Source organism: Scomber japonicus, chromosome 14 (genome assembly GCF_027409825.1).
Source record: "Scomber japonicus isolate fScoJap1 chromosome 14, fScoJap1.pri, whole genome shotgun sequence".
Lineage (NCBI taxonomy): Eukaryota > Metazoa > Chordata > Actinopteri > Scombriformes > Scombridae > Scomber > Scomber japonicus.
In genome coordinates, this window is record NC_070591.1 from 15056834 (window position 1) to 15077139 (window position 20306).

At 40.3% G+C, this 20306-nt stretch overlaps 1 protein-coding gene across 3 annotated transcripts; it reads left to right on the top strand.

Annotated features, from left to right (window-relative positions):
- The first annotated feature begins 301 nt into the window (after window positions 1-301).
- On the top strand, window positions 302-19883 carry mgmt (O-6-methylguanine-DNA methyltransferase). 3 transcript variants are annotated; one of them, XM_053332949.1, is made up of 5 exons: window positions 302-378; window positions 2557-2705; window positions 11443-11603; window positions 15995-16134; window positions 19100-19883. In XM_053332949.1, exons 2-5 carry the CDS (start codon window positions 2569-2571, stop codon window positions 19226-19228), a joined length of 567 nt encoding a protein of 188 aa, XP_053188924.1. In that variant the 5' UTR covers window positions 302-378; window positions 2557-2568; the 3' UTR covers window positions 19229-19883. The 3 variants fall into 3 exon arrangements, with proteins under 3 accessions (XP_053188924.1, XP_053188925.1, XP_053188923.1); XM_053332950.1 differs by having other exon boundaries at window positions 314-378; window positions 2560-2705; XM_053332948.1 differs by having other exon boundaries at window positions 331-367.
- The last annotated feature ends 423 nt before the right edge of the window (window positions 19884-20306 follow it).

The following is a 20306-nucleotide window of genomic DNA, read 5'->3' on the forward strand; positions in this document are numbered from 1 at the left end:
CAGTGTTTGAAATTAATGCTGAAAATATGCATTATCATATTTCTCCTCCTGTAAAAATATCAAGCAAATCAAATATCTAAATCACTACTATTACTAGTCTTCTGTGTACTGGGGACCCCCTGAAGGACCCCAAATCCCAATTTGAGACCTATTAGACATGCATGCTGTGTCTGTCCCTGTCAGGGGGAGGAGCAGAGACCTTATACCAGCCAATTAGAAAGCAAGAGCGGACTTTTTCCTCTTTTGATTGGCCGACTCGGCCACGTTGTTTGAGGAAACAGGAAGGGATTTACTTGCACATTTGTTTTGAAGAAGGAAGAGACGCTGGCGTCGGAGAGACACCGTACGGATGCGAAAAGGCTTCACTGTAAGCTGCAGGTGAAAATAAAAGTACTAAAATACCTTGAACAAAGCCTGGCACATTCTACAGCAAAGAAATAATAAGTATACTTACGCAACGGAGGGTATCTTATATGTTAGTGTTGGTGTTCAAACAGGAAACCCAGCTTATCTATTCGACATTTTAAGTACGCACTTATTAAAGGTGTATTTTAAGTAGTTTTGAAGTACTTGCACACTTCAATAACTGGGATAATCGTCATCTCTGTTTCGGCATTAATTTTCTTCCCCTAAAAGAGCACAATATGGACACACGTGTTGCATCTCACACCTGCGCAGTTACGGTACGCTTTCTACCTAATTAATCACGCAGGTTTGACCATGAACTAGTCTAATGAGAAACGAGTCAGATGATTGACGAGCACGAGGGTGCTGCCAGTGATTTTTGACAACACAAGCTGCTTATTTGTTTGTTGTTCCTCACCGTGAAGAGCCGAGTAAACATTTAGACATTCAAGTAGTTACCTAAAAGTCCACTGCACCGAAAACAGCACAAAACAAACGATAGCATTATTTTTAATCAGCTTACAGGCTATTAGCTAAGGCCATTATTGCTAACGTCCATTATTCTTTCTATGAGTCTATTACCAGCTCGCTAAATGGCAGGCAGTGTGTTCAGCGCTTATCCAAAGTGCACTGTACCATTGTTTGGCTCAGAAATTTCTCGCCTTTATTGTCAGTTCAGGCAAACCCCCGATGAATACAGTGAAAACTGCAGGAGTAGAAACAAGAAAGTTGAAGCAGACGCATTTGTGATCGCGTACCATGACAGATGTGGTGGTGGTGGTGGTGGTGTGTGTCTGTGTGTGAGTTAAAGGAGGGGAGGGGGGCACTGAAAGTCTAAATGAAATACTGTCTCTGATCTTTGTTTTGTTTAATCTCCTATGTGATCCATCCCACATTGTATAATCTCTCTCTCTCTCTCTATATATATATATATATCTATATCTCTCTCTATATATATGTGTGTGTGTGTGTGTATGTATGTGTTCAGGACTGCATCATATGATTATTTTAATTATTGAGTAAACTGCCAATTATTTTTTATTACCTAAAGCTCAAGGTCTTCTTATAAGGGTTTTTTTTTTTTTTTTGGTTAATAGTTCAAAGCCCAAAGAGATTCAGTCTACTGTGACATATGACAAAGAAAGGCAACAATTCTGGATGCTGTAACAAGAAAATGTTTGACATTTTTTGCTACAATGTGTGAATAAAATGATTATCAAAACATGGATGGTTAATTTTCTATTTATTGATTAATCAGTTAATTGCTTCGTCTTTAGTTTGAATTTAGTTTTTAATTTAGAAGCTACTGATTAAAAATAGTTTTATTTTTAGATTTCAAATTTCAAACTGCAGAAGTAATCTCTGTCAGAAACTGCCCTATTGCAATTAATATACAAACACATGAGTAGAAATGTGTGGATATGGATTGCAAACACTATTAAAAATAAAAGAAAACAAAGGGATGTTGCATTTGAAACCTTTAGACAATTTTCAGATCAAGGCTTCAGGAAGGAAAGGTTTCCTTGGTTGAAACTCTTACAATCAATGTGACCTTTATTTATTATAACCCCCATCTCTCAAAAACTCACATATAACATAGTCAATCATCTCTCCTTCCCTCAAAGTAAAAATAAAAAAGGAACTGCTGTCTGGTTATTGCCAGTATCCATCTCAGTCGTCAGAAAAGCTGCACGTTTTTGCTGTTGTTAAGGGCTGGAAACCAGAATCCCATCGGAGTTGCACCCTAAGGAACAAATTTAATGCTAGAAAAACATCCCGGCCATCAACCAAAAATGACGGATTGAAAATAATGTCGAGCTATCTTGGGAATCCCCCACCAGACAAGGGAACAGACTGCATTGTTTTTCTCATTTATGTGATATATAGAACAGAAAGAGGGGAAAAAATGGGCGATTTATTGGTTAGATAGGCGTATTCTTTTCCATGCACAAAAGAAATATTGGATAGTAATGTAGGGATCAAGTCACATCATGACATTGTTTGGAGGCTAGGTGTTCAAATATGTAAGTCATCATCCGTTGGTGGCCTGCTAGGTTTTCAATAGATCATTCAATGCAAATATGTGTGGGAAATTGTTGAAGTTGCCACATGAATATGTCAATGAACGCGGTGTAATTTGTGCTTCCTTAGCAGGGCAGCAAGATGAAGAAGCAGAGGGAGAGCCAGTGCACTCAGAAGACCATCTCATTGCTGAGCCCCCTGGGGAAGATCCAAGTCAGTGGATGTGAGAATGGTGTGCACACCATCCAGATCCTAATGGATGTCGCACCTGCTGAAAGGTACTGTACAACAGCCGGGCTGGTGACGTGATAAACAAAGGTGTGAAATTTACAGGCAGACAGAATCCACTCCTGTGATGGAGTACCACCATTCCTCATTGGAAGCAGGGCATTTTTGTAGATCCCACAAGAAATATCCGGGAGAAAGTTGGGCAAATATGAGCAGGCACTAGAAATATGAGGGGCACTAGAATACAGTTGGGCTTGAAATTAGATTTCTGATGGCATGTGGTTGTGATTCTTCCCGCAGTATATTTGAAATTTCAGAAAAATAACTTGTTTATTACCCACGAGGGAGTTGATTAGAGCTGATGTCTGTAGGGTCACCAAAGGCCATGGGGAGCATGGACTGTTCTCTCCTGTTTATTTATGTTTCTTCCAAGTTGTATGCAGTAGTTTTGAGTGTCAACCAACACTCAGAAATGTATTATGTGACTGCATTTCCTGCCCTACCCATCCATTAAAATTGTTAGATGGTTGACAGTCTTACTGAAGCGATTGAAACTGATTAAACTCAGCGTTAATAAGTACTTATTCCTTATTTTTACAGGTCCACATCCTACATCTCAGATTAGTTTTGATTAGATTGAAATTAAATATCCATGTATCGCAGATTCGCATTTGATAAACTTGAATGGTTTGGGAAATTAAACCATTTTCATATGCACCCAGATAGGAAGTTATCCTTTTGAAAATGTATGTTCAAATTCTAATTTATGGAAACCCATTAATGACCTTGTATATTATACCTCAACATGTGTTTCCTCCTCGACTGTCTGCTACTTCCTAAAATTCATCAAGCAGTAAAAACATTCCACTTGTTGTTAATGAGTTGAAGTGAGAAAATTAATAATATGGAATTTTGATTATGGAAGATGTCCTGTAACCATGCGCAAGCACCTTTCTCCGTCTCCTTGTGAACAAGGTTTAATTTGTGTGTTCAGGTTCAGTAGGAATATGCAAATGAATTTAATGATTCGCATCACTAGATCATTTCTCAGTTTAATATCATTTGCTATGTCGGTCATAAGTGAAGCTTCGATCATGTCGCTGTCTGTATGTTCTGAAAGGTGTGAGCTATCATTAAGCAAAATGTTTAGATTTTATCACGACCAGTTGAATAAGGTGTTATTGTCATAGGACAGGGGAACTAGAGCCACCCCAGATATATGGAGTAACACAATGTAAACAGGCATTAAGGGAGGCGAGATAAAGTGACAAAATATAGGCTTATCTTTGCAACAGGCTTTACATGTAGATCTCACAAAAGCCTGCCTGTAGCAGTAATAGTTCAGATCAGCCATTTCCATTGATTTATTTATGACATACTAAACAAGGCTCTTTCCAGCTTTGGATTTGCTGTGGTACAAGCTTAGGAAGTCAGGGTGATAAATGATCTCTTAGAGCATATTTTGGATAAGGGAAATAGATAATGTCTATGCATAACATAAAGGGAGACCTACAGTAGATATGTGAGCAAGTCAAAGCTTTGAAGTCTTATATGACTGTGTTTGCTCGCGTTATTTTTTCTCCTTCTCAGATTTCACTATTGGTTGGCAGCCGGAGCAGCAACAAAAACATTCATGGCAGTGATAGATAGTTATTGATAAATGCCATTATAGCTACATAAATGCCCTTGAAGTATGGCTTACGCACCATGACCGTCAGCTCTTTCTAATAGAAATGTCTCAAGCCCCTTTTGCTTCCTAACTGATCTTAGGAACATTTCCTGAAATCAACCTCCTCTGCCAGTCTAACGACAGCCCTGAAGGCACCATCAGATGAACAAATTCATTACATCTCAACAACCCCTGTTGGGGCCCTACGCACCAGCCTCCCTGTTAACCAGCTTTCCCCCCTTTAGTTTTTAGCATGGCTACAGTGTTCACAGAAAAATGATACACATTTTGTTTACAGGAGATTACTATTATCTGAAATATGATGCTTCTCGCCTCTTTCACACAGAGCACAGACACAATACAGAGGAAATCATACAGCACTTTTTTATTAGGGTGAAAAATGAAAAAAGGGCTGGACTCCTGCCCCGAGACATTTTGTGAGCATATTATTTTACAATGCTTTGATCAATTTGTCTGTCAAGCTGGCTGAGATGTGGGGGAGCAGGAAAAAAGCAATTTAGCTTGTGAGGTCCTCAATAGAAATGTACTACAGGAGCCTATGTATGACATGTTGCATTAGAACCTGAGTAGCCTTTATTGCCTGATAATGTCGCAAGCAATGCTGATATCAATCACCCTTTAACAGCCAGTATGATGTGTTTTTATGAAAAGAAAAAATAATGCATGAAGCATTTCTCAGAAAATAATTGATTTAATTCTGAGCTGAGGGATTTCTTCTTTTAACAACATAAAAATATTGTGTTGAAAAAAAAACCAGGCACAAAATGTGCTAGAAGCTAAAAATTGTTAAGAACAAGCTCTTTGCATATGCTCCTATAGAAAAATTGTAATTAATTTTACAAGGATAAACATTCTGTCTCATTTGCATATAGATATAAACAATATATTTGTGCATCTGAATTCCCAGCACACTTGGGCCACGTGATCTGCCTAAAATCCTAAGTGGCTAAAACCAAAAATTATCATTATATTTCCCAGGCCATAAATCCGGCTTTTTTCTTTGACACAAAGCCGTATAAATCTGTGTCTGATTTTTCACATTGCACATTGTTTTTAGTTAATGATTTTCATCTGTTTGTTGTTGCTGTGATAGCGGGGAAATGTACCATATGCTCCGGCAAAAGACAAATGATTAGCAAATGAAATTCTGGACAGCTGTCTGACTGAAAGCGTTTGGTTGATAGCATTCTGCTACCATAATTAGCTTAAGCTTTGGGTTAATTAACTTTCTACCTGGATATGCATAATAATAGCATTCTGCAGAAAGCCAAGGAGCTTCCAGTATATCAGCAGCAAAGGCTGGCTTTTTATTTTGTATTTCGGCAGCATATTTCAATTTCAAGAGGCGATTTAGCTCGGGAGCATCGTCAAATATTGTAGATTTTACTCCCCAAGCCAGATAATTCTGAAACAATAGGGGTGTATTATGTGGCAGAAATGCCATTTCTGAATGTAATTAAAGCGGATGAAAGCAATCACCAATTTTTAAACGCTTTTGTCTAGCATGAGGCCTACTTGTAAAAAAAATACCCATCAAGAGGAGAAAAGAGGCAAGAGAACCCCCAAGTCCTTATATAAGAGGCCTTTGAGACTGAAGTGAAGTACAACAGTAATTAGTCTTTTGTATGAATTTGCCGGCCATGGTCATGATTAGTTAAGCATATGAGAGGACTGCAGGACTGCATTGCTCTTAAGGAGGAGGGTGTTAAAGTCTATTTATCACCAGTTATCCTCACAGCTTTCCATTATCACTGACAACACTGGATGGGGCCTGAGAACAGCCTAATTGTTCTGAGGTGGAGTGTTTTTGTGTCAAACCCGTCACCCCAGTCACATTGGCATTCATAAGCAGCCAGACATTTTCCATCTATCTAGCCCTAATACCCAAGCTGTCACAACAGCTTTTACACACTACCAACGCTAGTGTGAAATATCTGAGGTGATGCATTTATCGTTTTTCTCACACTCATGTAGTGTTGTGAATCAATGTCCTGGTTCACACTGAATAGCAGTATGGTAAATGTGTTCCCTGTCTGGGTCCTGTTTACATGATGTGCTCACACACCAGGAACCATATCAACAACTGTTGTTTTTCCACTATAATTTCTCTCTCTTTCCTTCTCTTTCTCTCTTTGTGGCTCTGTTATATTTAGTCTAAAACACAATTCATGAAAACTCAATCATCAATTTAAAGTAATATATTTCTAGACATATAGACTGTGTGCAAAATAAACTGCTTACATTTGTAACTAAAATGCTTTGTCATACGAACAGTGATCAGCTGAGATATTGAATGAAATCATCAATAAAGCAGGGAGAGACTTTTTGACGTAGTCCCTTTAGAAATAATATGAATAATTCATTGTGTAATGATATTCAGATGATTTTTGTTCTATTTTTTACTGCGGCCTTAGAATATTGTTTTGCATGTTGTGAAGTGTAGTACTCAGCTGCGTATTCATTAAGGTGCTGCTCCCACTGGCCCTTGGACCCATCTGTGCTCTATGTTTATGCCTCCGTCTCTCGGGACAGTCCCAATCAGGCTGCATGTGCCATTTCCTGTGTAAACCAACACCTGTGTAACACACTACCTGTAAACCGCCCCACACAGACGAGACACTGACATTCACTCAGACGAAAATCTGCAAATGTTGTGGTTTCTAAAACAGAACCTCCAGGGTGAGGACGGGACGGGAGCCGAGCGAGTTACTGCTCACTGAAGAGATGCAGTTAAAAGCAGCTCCTGCAGTATTTTTTTCTTTTTTCTTTTTTCTTTTTTTCCTGTTGTCGGCTGGCAAGTTTTTCCCGACGCAAGGGTAGTGCTAGTTTGTTTTAGAACTTGATTGGATTCTATATCTGCAACATGCAGAAGTGTACAGTGTGTGACATACTAAGGCAATATGCAGAGAGATGATTTCGCTCTGACATCTTGGAGAGGAGTACGAGTCAATTATGCCCAAGTGTTGTTCTTGCTTATCTTCCTGCGGCACCAAACAAGGATTTAGTCAAGGATTTAGGGGTGAGGGGGCGGTGGTGGGGATCATGGTAAGCGGTTCACAACAAAACACTCAAAACTCCTGGGAGCGGGCACTGATTTAAAAATAAATTACAGAAGACGAAGCGCTAACACTCAAGGGCCCTCAGCAGTGCTGGCGTACACAGGTGAAGATTAGCCTCCTCGCTAATCAGAGGAACAAGGCAGTAATTTGCTCTGAACACAGACAGTAATTAGGACTTGGTGACACTGGATTCCCATAATGCCTTTGTGCTTGACGTGGTCAAATTTTGACAGAGGCTATCCATGCAGGGTCACTGTCCCCTCAGTCTCTCGGCCCTCTTCAGTGGAGGCTCTAAAAGGTCCCTACAGTTACAGGGGATCCCTAATGTACTTTATGCCTCCCTCACTGGCTCCTTACCATTCGGGTAATTGGAATCTCTTACTGTGGCACTTGAGAATAGAGGCTAAAAACGCTATTTGAAACTGCTCAGTAGTCTGTTGTAGATAAACATTGCTGCGTTGGGGTGTGGATAAACTACATAATGGAGTAAGAGTTAAGGCTGTGGTAATACATGCCTTCACTGACTCCTGTGGCTAGCCAGTTGGGAGAAGACCTAATTGTTGTGTGCTTTGTTGCCTACTCTGCAGTATTTTACCACCACCTTTATGTGTTGGATTGAGTGTTGCAGCCTCTTTGGTGGACATTCGCTAATAAGAGTTGTCGGATATCTAGAGAGCAGTTTATCCGGCCCAGTTGTTTTTATTTTGAAATAGCGGAGCACCAAACGTGTGGCGCAGAACAGAATAGGAAGCATTCCTTACAGCTTACCACTCGAAAAGCTCCCGACTTTAGTGCTGCAGTCGCTAGATAGGCATCTGAATGATCTTCAAATGGTTGAACGAGCTGCATTGAGCAAGTGGCTTACAATTGTATCACAGCCTTTGGTTCAGAGACCATCAGGATCTTGACATTCATAGAGACATGCTGTATTTTTTTCCCTTTTTAGACAGTCATTTTAGGCTTTTTTCATGCTCTCTTGAGTCTTTGACGTCTCTGAGTTAAGTATCTGCAGCTATAAGGCTGAGGAAAATATTGGACTGCTCTTGGCCTTTTCTATTTCATCCTCTGACCCGCCATGTTACCCATGATCGGTGAAGGAGAACTCTGGCAGGCTGTGTCAAAAGTGACAGCCGATCGAGTCAGGATGAGCGCCATCACGCTTCACAGGATGGAGGCATGAGTTCTGAGTTTTTCCCCTTTTTGTGCAATATACCATTACACCCTCCGCCAGATTCCTTTCAATTAGATCTTGTGGTTAACCTGTTTCATTCTTACGTCTGCAGTTGATAGAAAAAGTCTTACTGAAGACTTGTACAAGTAGAGATACAGAATATGCCAAAGGAAATTGACAAATTTAATGCCAGCTATTCTTTTTTTTTCCTTTTGTCTCCTTTGATTGTTTCGTCCAGGATGAATGAAATAACCTCCAGCATAATATAAATGCTCAATTCATTCTTTATATTAGAGTTAGAAAATAGGTAGAACTCCAAATGACTCCCACTTTACGCAGCAATGATTTATGGTAATTGGAAATTGATTGTGACAGGAGCACAATATTAGAAATTTTCTCAAATCACAATCTTCTATCAAGGGAAATATTCTTTTTAGTGCAGCAGATCCTGGCTAGTTTGGAATTAGTTTCGTATTTCCTTACCTGTGATGAAATACTGAATGCCTGAAGGACATTGAAAAAATTATTATTCCACCTAGTCAAAAGATAATAGATCATATTTTTCCTTATCCAAATATAAATTATGTGGTCAAATTTAAACACACTTGTTCAAGGCCATTATTAAAATTCAGTTCATACTGATGATGTAATTATTTGTGTTGGTTTTTATCCAGGGCTGGCATTTTAAGACAATATAAAGATCCCATTTCTTTGTAATTAGACACATCTCTGATCTCTTATTTGAAAGGCACGGTTTCTAATGTGGCAGCCTGGACTCTGTAAAGTTCATATGATGCTGGTTGAATTGTGATTCACTGAAGTGACTGGAAATGTTGCCAGCACAGAGGCTACATCTCCACTGCCCACATGCTCTTTAAAAACAATCCCCCATTGCACCTAGAGGTGACAGACTTCAGCTCGACTGATGTTGTTCCACTTTTATTTATTTATTTTGGTGTTGTTTACCGGCCATAACATGTGCTGCATTGCATTAACTTTTACTACTGTCAATGTTGTATCACTCAAAACACCTTTAAAGCGAGCGCATCCATAACAGGAGGGGGCTGAGGGGAGAGGAAAATTAGCCACGGTGACAAGTCTGAAGTGTGAGCTGGAGGTCAAAGGTGCCAAGCCTTAAGCAAAGGTGCTCTAGCCTTTGTCCGGTAGATTGTAAGGGCCTGCGGGTCCAACAGGAACATTTCCACACACAATATCCCCGAGCTGTCAGTGTGCAGCGGCTGGAACATCCTCTCAGAGAGAAAGAGGGGGTGTGGAGGGGTAGAGGAGGTGGTGGTGGTGGTGGTGGGAGGTGTGTTGGGGGTGTAGGGGAAGTGGGGGTGCAGAGAGGGAACAGTGGCCTGAAGATCCTTGCTGAGAGAAGGAGGAGGTGGGGGGGGAGGTGGGTGGGTGTCGGGGTGTAGGTGGTGGGGAGCAAAAAGAGCTGGAGTGGGAGGATAGAGAAATAGAGAGGGGGAAATGAGGAGGGGGAGCTAGGGGAGGAAGGGGGGAGGAGGGGAGGGATAGAAAGGAGAGACAATGACAAGTAGGGGCTGGCTGGGCACTCACCCATGCCGACAGAGATTGCCATGAGCCATGGCCATTGTTTGAGCGGGTCTCAGCACAGGACCCGCTGGTGGGTTTCTGAGTTTTCACCACTCAACTATAAACTGCTGTGTGGTTTATTTAGAAATGAGAGTATTTACACCTTTTACTGTATTTACACCCACTGTTAAACGGCCCCAAGAGGTTTTCATCACACAGCCACAAACTAGCACACAGAGTGGTTCTCTGAAAACTGACCTGTTCAGTCATAACACTCCAGTAAACCTCAGCTTCACATGTCCAATATAAAACGTTGCTCAAACTGTGACCTGCAGAAGTGTAAAAACACTTTAGGGCCGTGTTGTTACGGCAGGGAGGAGAGAGATGGTCTGTGTGTTTAACAAAGTAAATGTCTATTATTAATACCATACAGGATAAGCCAATTTTGAAAAGGGGGCACTTAAATGGTGATATTATTTATTTATAAGTCCTGTACACCAGTTAATGGAATTGGCGGCCTGCTTTAGATCCACAACACAGCTTGAAGTCCACTTTGCAGTAATGCACATGCTAAGAGAAGACCTTCCCAGTAGGGTCTTTAAGTGTCAAATATGGGTCAGTCTGCTTGCATTGACCTGGGGGGTGGTCAGCAGCGGAGAGAAATTCAGCTGTTAAGTGATGCCAACTCAACCATCGGCAAATTCCTCCAAGCATCTACTCATGCTAAGATGCATGTCCAAGTGCAGTGCTTTGCTGGCCAGCATCGCTCTGGCCAAAAAATCCATTTATTCTTGTCATGAACTATAAACTAGACCAAAGCAGAGTTGAAACTGTTGTTAACGCTACGCTCTTAACTTTTTTTCTATAACAACTGCAAGACTTTTGAAAACTCTTTTTTTCTCTTCTTCTCAGAAACTGGTTCTGCTTCCTTAAAATTGTTTGAAATAGACTGTTAGCGCTGCTCCTTATGACCCGACAATGTTTTCTTTCATACTCTATCATGCTGCACCTCATATAAATACATTTGTACTGTAACACATGTCTGGATTACTGTCTCTATATTTTCTTGAACTTCTTTCTTTCACACGTCTGATATTTGTCACGGCCATGTGACAGGAGCTCTGCTGAACTTTGGATTTTAAACACGTCTTGATTAACAACTTTAGTTTCACTCAGCAAATTATGTCATCTTGCATCTGTGTCACTCGTGGCATGTTATTACACTCTTGTGACATATTTTAGCACTGCTCAACCAAGAATTCAGTATTATGATTGCTCCTCTGATCCCCACCTCACCTCCCCATCCTGCCTTATATCCCTCACAGGAGCAGCGAGGCCCCCCTGAGCTGTGTGGTCAACGATAGCCCAGCAGAAACGAGCCCCGAGTTGCTGCGCTGCGTTGAATGGCTCCAGGCGTACTTCAGTGAGCCGCAGACCACTGGGAGTCTCCTGCTCCCTGCCTTTCACCACCCCGCCCTGCAAGGAGGTCTGTCATGGATAAATATTTGCAGAGCCATGACTGGGATCAGGCTTTCACTCTTAATTGTCAGTTACATCACTTACACTCACTGGCTCACTGTGTTATAATGAAGTATTTTATGGCTGAGAGAGAGAGAGAGAGAGCGAGGCTGGGAGAGCGAGTGCAGGGGAGAGGCGAGCGAGTGGGTGAGCGAAGGAGAGAGAACAGAACACAGAGCTGTAACTTGGTTCAGTAATCTGTGGCAGCTCTTACCACGCGTGTTAGTCTTGGCAAGCTTTTCCATGATTCTTGGCACATTCTTTGAAACTGATCGAATTCCACTCTTGACATTTTCAGACAGGAAGCTTTTTTTAATGAGAACATGTGAATGGTGGTAAAGTTTGAATGAGCTTATTGTTGGCTTGACCAGTCACCTAAGGCGAGTAAAATGAAAGCACCCCAAAAATGGACAATTAGTGTCCTTTCAACTGGTAGTTGTGACTCCACAGTGAATGATGGAGAGCACTGAGGAAAAAAATGAGGAATTAATTATCCCTGGCGTTTTTGTTTCGAGGAAACAAACAATAGAGGCGCCTGACAACTCACTTTTGAAATCATAAACTTATTGCGCCGGTGCCGTTTTCAAAACAATTACAGACTATTTCTTTGTCAAACTGAGATGCTCATTGCATTTTAACTTAAAGACTTTCAGTAGTGCTCATTTAGACGCAGAAGCACACCTACACAGAAAAAAACCCTACTCTAATATATGCATTTAACAATTGTGCTTCTCTTCCCCTGCAATCAGGCCTTAGTTGCTCTCTAATTTCATGCAGATCTGCAGTGCTTGAGTGATGGCATTTTCAATGAGCAGGTACTCCATTGAGACCCTGTATACAGCTATGAGTCCCACGCTCCCGCAAAGGCAATGCAGAAATACATCAGGACCGATTACGAAATCAACTTTCAGTGTGATTCCCTTCGCCACCAAGTGCTTGTGTACCAGCCCCAGGCTCTTTCAAATCGCATCTCATCTGAAGTCTTTGGGGTTTTAATTAAATTTCAGGATAGATGGAATTCTTCATTAGTACCTGATCTGAATAGGTGATTGTGCTGTGTTGCACCTCTCTCCCTTGCCTGTTGTTTTGGGGCTCAGTAAATACAGGGTTTAGGGTTGGATTGCTCTCAGTAGTCAGAACCATAGGCCATGCCTGTATAAAAATGTTAAATGTTAGCATCAAGAGTATTTGTCTTTTGAGGGAGCAGAATAGGATTTTTTTGGTTGTTTATTCACAAATGTTAAGCATCAGATTTTGCTTTACTGCTGTACACATTCCTACTCAATCTAGTCATGCAGTGGCTGCCTTCCTGGGAAAAAAAAATACTAGTTTAATCAGGTCATTACAATCTGTGACAACCAACTTTTGTTTGCTCAGTTATCTTGTGGGAGAACCTGAATGCGACAGCGCTCTCGCAGCACTTGTCATGTAATATTGAGTTGTGACCTTCACTTGAAGTGTTGCCATGTTTATTTACACATTTCTGACAAAACAAGCCACTTTTCATATTAGCTGTCACGATATACCTGAGCAACAGAGGTGACATGAAAGGAGATCTGTGGTGCAGTTTTCTATACTGTCTGACTGATTGTCACGCGCAACATCACACACACGTTTGGTCGTCAGAGGTAGAGGAATGGCGAATGCGTGCATGTGTCGTGCTTAGCGAGCATGTGTGTTTGTGTGCGTGTGCACTCATATTCGCCCCCTCAGAAAAACACAGACACCATCGTGGGTTCTTAAAACGATGCATATTCTTATCTCATTAATTATACATCCATATGTAACAGACGAGAGGATCTTAGTCTCGGTAAGCGGCACAGGGAATGTGCAGGGAGGGGGCCAGGCTAAGGGGGGGAAGGGCCCTCTTCAAAGCCCAAATGACTGTGTTCCTGCAGGAGCCTGAACCTCCCCCTGTGCACAGCGCAGGGTGAGATGAGACACTCACCAGGACTCGCCCCTGTGATGTGGAGAGGAATTAGGGAAATGAACGTTTTCAGAATATCGAATAATCAGAGAATCATCAGCACCCCGTCAGCCTTCAAAAGTATGGATCCCTCAAGACTCAAGAGACACTTTGACTGGGAGTCAAAGTCTTCCCTCCCATTAGACACAAAGGATAATGAGGTAGCTGCATTTCCACTATTGTCTTTTTATTCTCACAACCATGTATAAGGTGACTGTCAGCTGGAAGTCATCTCTCTAAATCTATCAGTAGCAGGGCTGATGGAATTCCCTTTTATTGTTTTCTCTTTTTTCCTCAAATTGCTTTCATATACAAAATAATGAGCAAATCAATCATATATGTCATTATCTTCATAATCACTAGATGTGTTCGATTTTACTCTGGGTCAATTTTTCTCTGCCTCTGCAGTGGCCCTATCACCTGGCCTCATGGTAGGTAATGACCTGTGACATAATTATGGGATGTCTGTAAACATGTAAGTGGTTCCTCTCAACTTTTATTTAAACAATTGACATCACTGCACCCCGATCTAAAGAGGGTCCTGACCTCAGACACACCGTATTAGGCTCTTTATGAAGTATGGGGCTAGGGGACTGCTCTCCAAATCATTGCTGGTCACCTCGACTGACCCGCATGAAGTCTCTGTCACTAACACTGATGAGGGCAAAGTTCTTTAACCTCTGTACTGGCAGATAAAAGCACAGACACTTGTTTTTGTCCTGAACTGTTGGAGATGTGCAGTCCTCCAGGAGAAACAGTTGCTCAGGATTTGTAAAAGGTGTAAACACAGCGCCGAAGCTTGTTGCTCAGCCTGTTTGTAGGCAAAAGTGCTCAGCATGTGCTGGCGTGACACTGATTTTGGTTGTTTGTCAATAATATTTGCATCAACAGAGATTTGTCATAGCCATAGTCTGGGCGAGTTGTCATCTACACACCAGTGACAAAACGATATCACTATGTACCACACACATCATGTGGCCAAATCCGAGCATTATGAGGGAGAATAATGCATAAAAGAAATTTCAGCGGTGTATCTTATCTCCTCATAACATTAAGTCTGTCTGCGTAAGAGCCCGTCATCTCGTTGACAGCGTGATTATTACCTGAAAAATTATTAAACAGTACCTACGGGCCTTGTTCAAGACAAAGAACTCACATGGGTATGCATCAATCAAATGTATCCCCTTTAGGTTTTACACTTATTCCCCCCAGTTTAGGCAAATTGCCTTGTTCGCGTGGCTTTGTGTAGCGGAGAGTGACTATAAGGTAGTGAGGGAGCCTGGGGAGTAAAGGATGTTCACTCTGTAGAAGAGAGACAGGGGTGTGACATGTTTTCACACAATGCCAATTTAGAGGGATTTCACATAGATCACTTGTCATGTGCTCTCTTAGACCATATAAATGAGAGAGAATGGGAGATCACTAATTGAATTTTCATGACTGAGTACATGTATATACTAGAAGAATTTCACCCCCTCTTGATAACGAGACTATTGTTCCTCATCTTGTTCTCTGTGCAGAGTGTTGTTCACTTGCTACACAAGCTCAGTGCATCAATGTCTTAAGGTTTCGAGATGCTTCAAATACTTTTTTTTCCTCTTTTTTCTTTCCCAATCAGAGCTAGACAAACACGCCTCTCAGTCACTGCCTGGTAATCCAGAAAAAAGATAATGCTACTGCTAAAGTGTTAATGAAATCAAAGCCGTTAATGTGGTCGGTTAAGCTGCGGATGATTTGAAGAATTCCGCCATTTAAGTGAAGATGATATAATGAATCTACTCTGAATAGAAAGCAATTAAAAGGACAAATTGGTCTGATTAACCTCAAAGTCATCCCACTGCCACAAATGGTGTGCAACATTCAAATTATTATTATTAAAAATCTGGAGCAGATTTGCAGTCTTTTTGGCCTCTCTTAATCCTTTTAAATGAAGGAGCGAACTTTTTTAATTTTAGCTGTGACCTTTCAAAGCATAACCTAGATTTTTCTGCTCATAGAAATAATTTTCTCACATCAGCTACTGTAGCATGTTAATACTAGTTCTAAGGTCAAATTGAGGGACTTCTATGTATTTAGTTGTTTAATCAGTATTGTGAAGAAAAAAGAAGGAGTCATACAGAGTACCTCCGATGGAAAATCTGACCTCAAACACGTGATTGGACAATATTAAAAACACTTGATTATGTGGATCAATTGTAGCTGAGTGTTAAACTGTTGATTTTAATTCAAAACACTTTTATTTCAAAGTAGTTTAATACATGTTGTACCAAATGATTTTTTTTTATCAGCTTTTCAGTCAGCTGTCTGAGTTTGATTGATTAAATGATGAGCTCTTCCTTCCTCTGTTGTCTCCTATCTGTCTCTTTCTCTCTGTCCTCTGCTTTGTGGCATAGATGCGTTCACCAGCCACGTGCTGCAGGTACTTCTGAGAGAAGTGAAGTTTGGACAGACGGTCTCTTACAAACGTCTTGCTGAGATGGCGGGAAACCCCAAAGCGGCGCGAGCGGTGGGAGGGGCGATGAGGAGGAACCCAGTGAGTGTGGCTGACACTGATTGACAGGCTTCTCTCTTGCTGACTTTATTTCATCAGATAAAGAACGTGACCTTTTTTTAATAGAGTTATTTTGCTTTAATAACTGCATGTTGTGTGTGTGTGTGTGGATAAACAGTAAAGCCACCTACAGTCAAAAGTTAAGAAATTTGAAATTTGACAATTAGTGCTGGAGACATCATGACATTACTTATACTACTAAATATAGACCTGTAATGATTAATTGATTAGTAGATCAACAGAAGATTAAAAGAAAAAAATGTAATAAATGATTTATCTTTTAATTGTTTTTAAGCTTGTCAAATGTGAGGATTTTCAGCTTTTCTCTGTTTTATATCTTTGTAAACTGAATATCTTTTGATTTTGGACTTTTAGTTAAACAACACAACACATTTGGAAACGTCCCCTTGGAATCAGGCAAACTGATTTACACACTATTTCATTGATGAATCGAGAAAATATTCAGCAGGTTTATGGATAATGAAAATAATAATTAGTTTTGGCTGTAATTAAATGTAAGTAGGATTATGTGGAACAACCATACAAGTTGCAATAGATTTAAAGGTTTTACATCAATGGTTTATAATCCAATTGCAGTTGGCTGTTAAAAAAGTTCAGAAAAAAGTTAAATGATGAATGAATAAATAAAAAAGCCCAGAAGAAAATGAATAAATATATATGATTTGTAATCTATACTATGGGTACATTTATACGTATATGATGAGATAACCACTTAAATATGTAAAATGCATAAAAAGTGATTATAAAATAGTTTGCAGCTTCCATCTGCTTCTTTTCAATCCTTTGAAAATTGACTACCTACAGAAAAGTAGTTTTGGAGTTGAGTTTTTTCCAATAAAACATTTTTTATAAAGACTTCCCTGTTAGAGGATATGTAATCTTAACCGTAGGTGCGTATATGTGCAATGGCAAAATAAACGCCTCCCTCGGATAACGGCTGAGAAGTAAAAGTCTACCTACAGCACGATTTTAAGCCCACACCTTTTGTTCCTGTTTTCTCAAGTCTTTACTGTAGATGTACGCTGCAAATCTCCCATTCTTGTAGGAAACCTGGTCTGCATCATTTTGCCCATGAATCCACTGTGTACAAAATGAAGGGCTAGAGGGCAAGTGCTGTGTCTTCTTTTGATCAAACCCTTTGATCAAAGCCCGTTTAGCTCTGCCCATGTAGTGCTGTGGGCACCACCGGTGTGCTCTGTGAGGCAAAGAACACTTCTACTGAAATGCAGCCAGTGAGATGGTCTCCCTCATACAGTATGTGATGTGAAATAGCTTGTGTACATCCTCATCTCAGCAGTGTGTTTTTCCTCCAATAGTTTTTTTGTTTTAAGTAAGAAAGAAAAATAATTTGTAATAAAATAACTGCAAATAAATGATTTTTTAAAAAGCATTTTAGTATTTTCAGTGCTATGGAGCGGTTTCTCTATATACTTTTAAATATTGCATTAGCCAATGGCATTGCTTCTGGATGGCTGCATAATAGTTCTCAGACTCATGTTTTACAGACATTTCCCTCCTTTCGTCAGGGAGGCTGGGAGCCTGAGCCCTCAGCTCCTGATACAGATCCAGAGTCAGATTGTCAGTGTCAATTACTTGTCAGTAGCGCTGCTCCACTCGGGCTTCAGCTGTGAAAAGCTCAGTGTGCTCAATCGATCCTCGCCTCTCTGTGGCACTTCTTCTTCACCAGGATTTGAGTATTGATAAGCCTGGTGTAGTGCTCTTTCCCCCCCCTTCCCCAAGTGAAGAGGCAGATCCGAAGGCCTTGAGGGTACCCTGCTCTCCCTCCAAACCCGGGGAACAGTATTGATCCGAATACTCGAGCAGTATTTCTCTGTCTGCAAGGTTAATCTGGGGCTCGGAAAGTTTTATTGCTGTTGATATGGGAGCGGGTTTAATGATGGATTTGAACTGAAACACACTGCATGTACAACTTTTATATGAAAAGCTGGCGGAGCAGCCATCAAGTCAGGATAGCTTGGTTAAACTGGAAAAATAGAGTCACAATGCAGCAGCGGTTGTGATGTTTTTGGTGTAACAAGAACAAAATGAGGGCAACATTAAGAATATTTTAAAAGAAATAATTGCTTTGATTCACTGCAACCATTGCCACTCTCCTTGTTCTGAATTCACAATGATCGAAGTGTTTTAGGCTTGCTTGTTTAATCTTTCTCCAGCCATTTAGTTTACAAAGAACTCGGGACCCCCCTGGCAGTCGTCTGCAACAAGAGTAAACGCTCCACCGACTTCCTCTTTTTAATGATCACAGGGTTATCAGATCTTAATGTTGACACCCTCTCGATTGAATATTCATCCTGCTGGTGTTTTTGCCCATTAATTTTTGATTGCTTCTTTGCTTTACACTATTAAAGAGTAAAAAACATTTATACCCAAAGACTGAGCCATCACCCTGAATGTGGATTTGTGCAGGATCAAACCAGACACTTCTGGTGTGGCACTTTGTTTTCATGCAGTGCATGAACATAAAAAAGTGCAGATTCATATTTTCTGCACGTTGGTTACTTTTAAGTCACACCGTTTATGTGGTAAATCAGAGATTCTTTCATACATAATACATATCTACTATCAAGACTTCGAACTGTTGTGTTGCTATGACAATAAATGTCAACCTGAGAATAAGAAGGCAGTCGATTTTTAAAGCCTCTATCTGTATTTCTGTTTTTATTCAATTATTCGTTTTTTTAACACATTATAGTTTTGTGGCAACAGTATTGATTCTTTCTGGAGTTATTATTCTTCAAGTTTAAAACTTGTCCTTACTGAATTTATGAAGTGGAAAATGATGGATCATTTAAAGTAAAAAGTAAATATTTTAAAGTGTCTCTGTGTGTAAACATGTTTGCATAATATTTTTTTTGTGTTTTTCTCCCCTCAAAGTTGAATTCCTCTCTCTCTGTCTGTGTGCCAGGTTCCTCTCCTCATCCCCTGTCACAGAGTCATTTCTAGCAGTGGACAGAGTGGGCCGTACATGAGCGGCAAGGGCGACCATCTCAAACAATGGCTGCTCACCCATGAGAGGCCAAGAGGGGAAGACTAAAGCATGACAGAGCCCAACTGTCCTTCATTCAGTACACACAAACAAACGCACACACACACACACACACAGGCCTTTTTTTTATTTTTAAAACACAAAACAGGGCCATAAAGTTTAGCGTGTTTGGCACACACTGTGAAACAACTGCAGCTACTTGTAAATATTCAGTTTATACTCAGTTTTTTAAATCTAAGAATAGAGATGCTGCATAGTTAATGTGATACAGAGTTGTTGCAGAATTAGAATGTACAAAAATAACTTAAACAGAGAACAGTAGGAATTACAAACATATGCTCCCGTGGGTCTCCGTTGCGTTTGCCAGATAGTGCTGGAATGGTTTTTCTAAAGAATTATTATTCCCTTAAAAATATGTCTCTTGCATTGTTGTTGTTGTTGTTGTTTTTTTCCTAAGCAGAATTAGTCTTTGTACCTCTCGTTGGTTTTTTAATTTCCTGCCAAGTGAATGCTTTGTTCAACATCCAGTGATAAAGGATCTGAATTTTACTGCTACAAAGCTTTGTAGTGAAGCATTTGTTTTGTCTTCATTTAGATCTCATTGTTTGCTCTCGCCTTACAATCCACCTAGAGTGGAGGTGTCTTATGCATTATATACTGCACTTTTGTTACATTAGACATGTTAAAATAAATACATCTTAAAATGTCAAACACTACCTTTTCATCATTTTAATTGTATGTAATTTAAAAATTGATTTCATGTAGCGTTCAGTCAGTTCAGCTCATAATTAATTATGCTGTGTGTCTTCTCTCTTCGCTGCAGCACTGTATGTCAGAGCTCCTTCTTTTATTTCTGAGTAGTGTTTTCCATTAGAGGGCAGTACAGAACGGGAAACTGAAATCAACATTTCAACCTTGAATTCATCCTGCACATTTAATCTGTAACTTATAATGTTTATATTTTAATTTATTTTCATCACAACCACATTTAATCCAGTTGGGATGAATTATTCTGTTTTAGAAAGACCGACCATATGGAAGGGCAGCAGTGACGGCGTGAGTTTAGAAAACATCCGAATATGTCCTGTCCTGTCTACATTCCCTCATGATGATCTGTTGTAATATT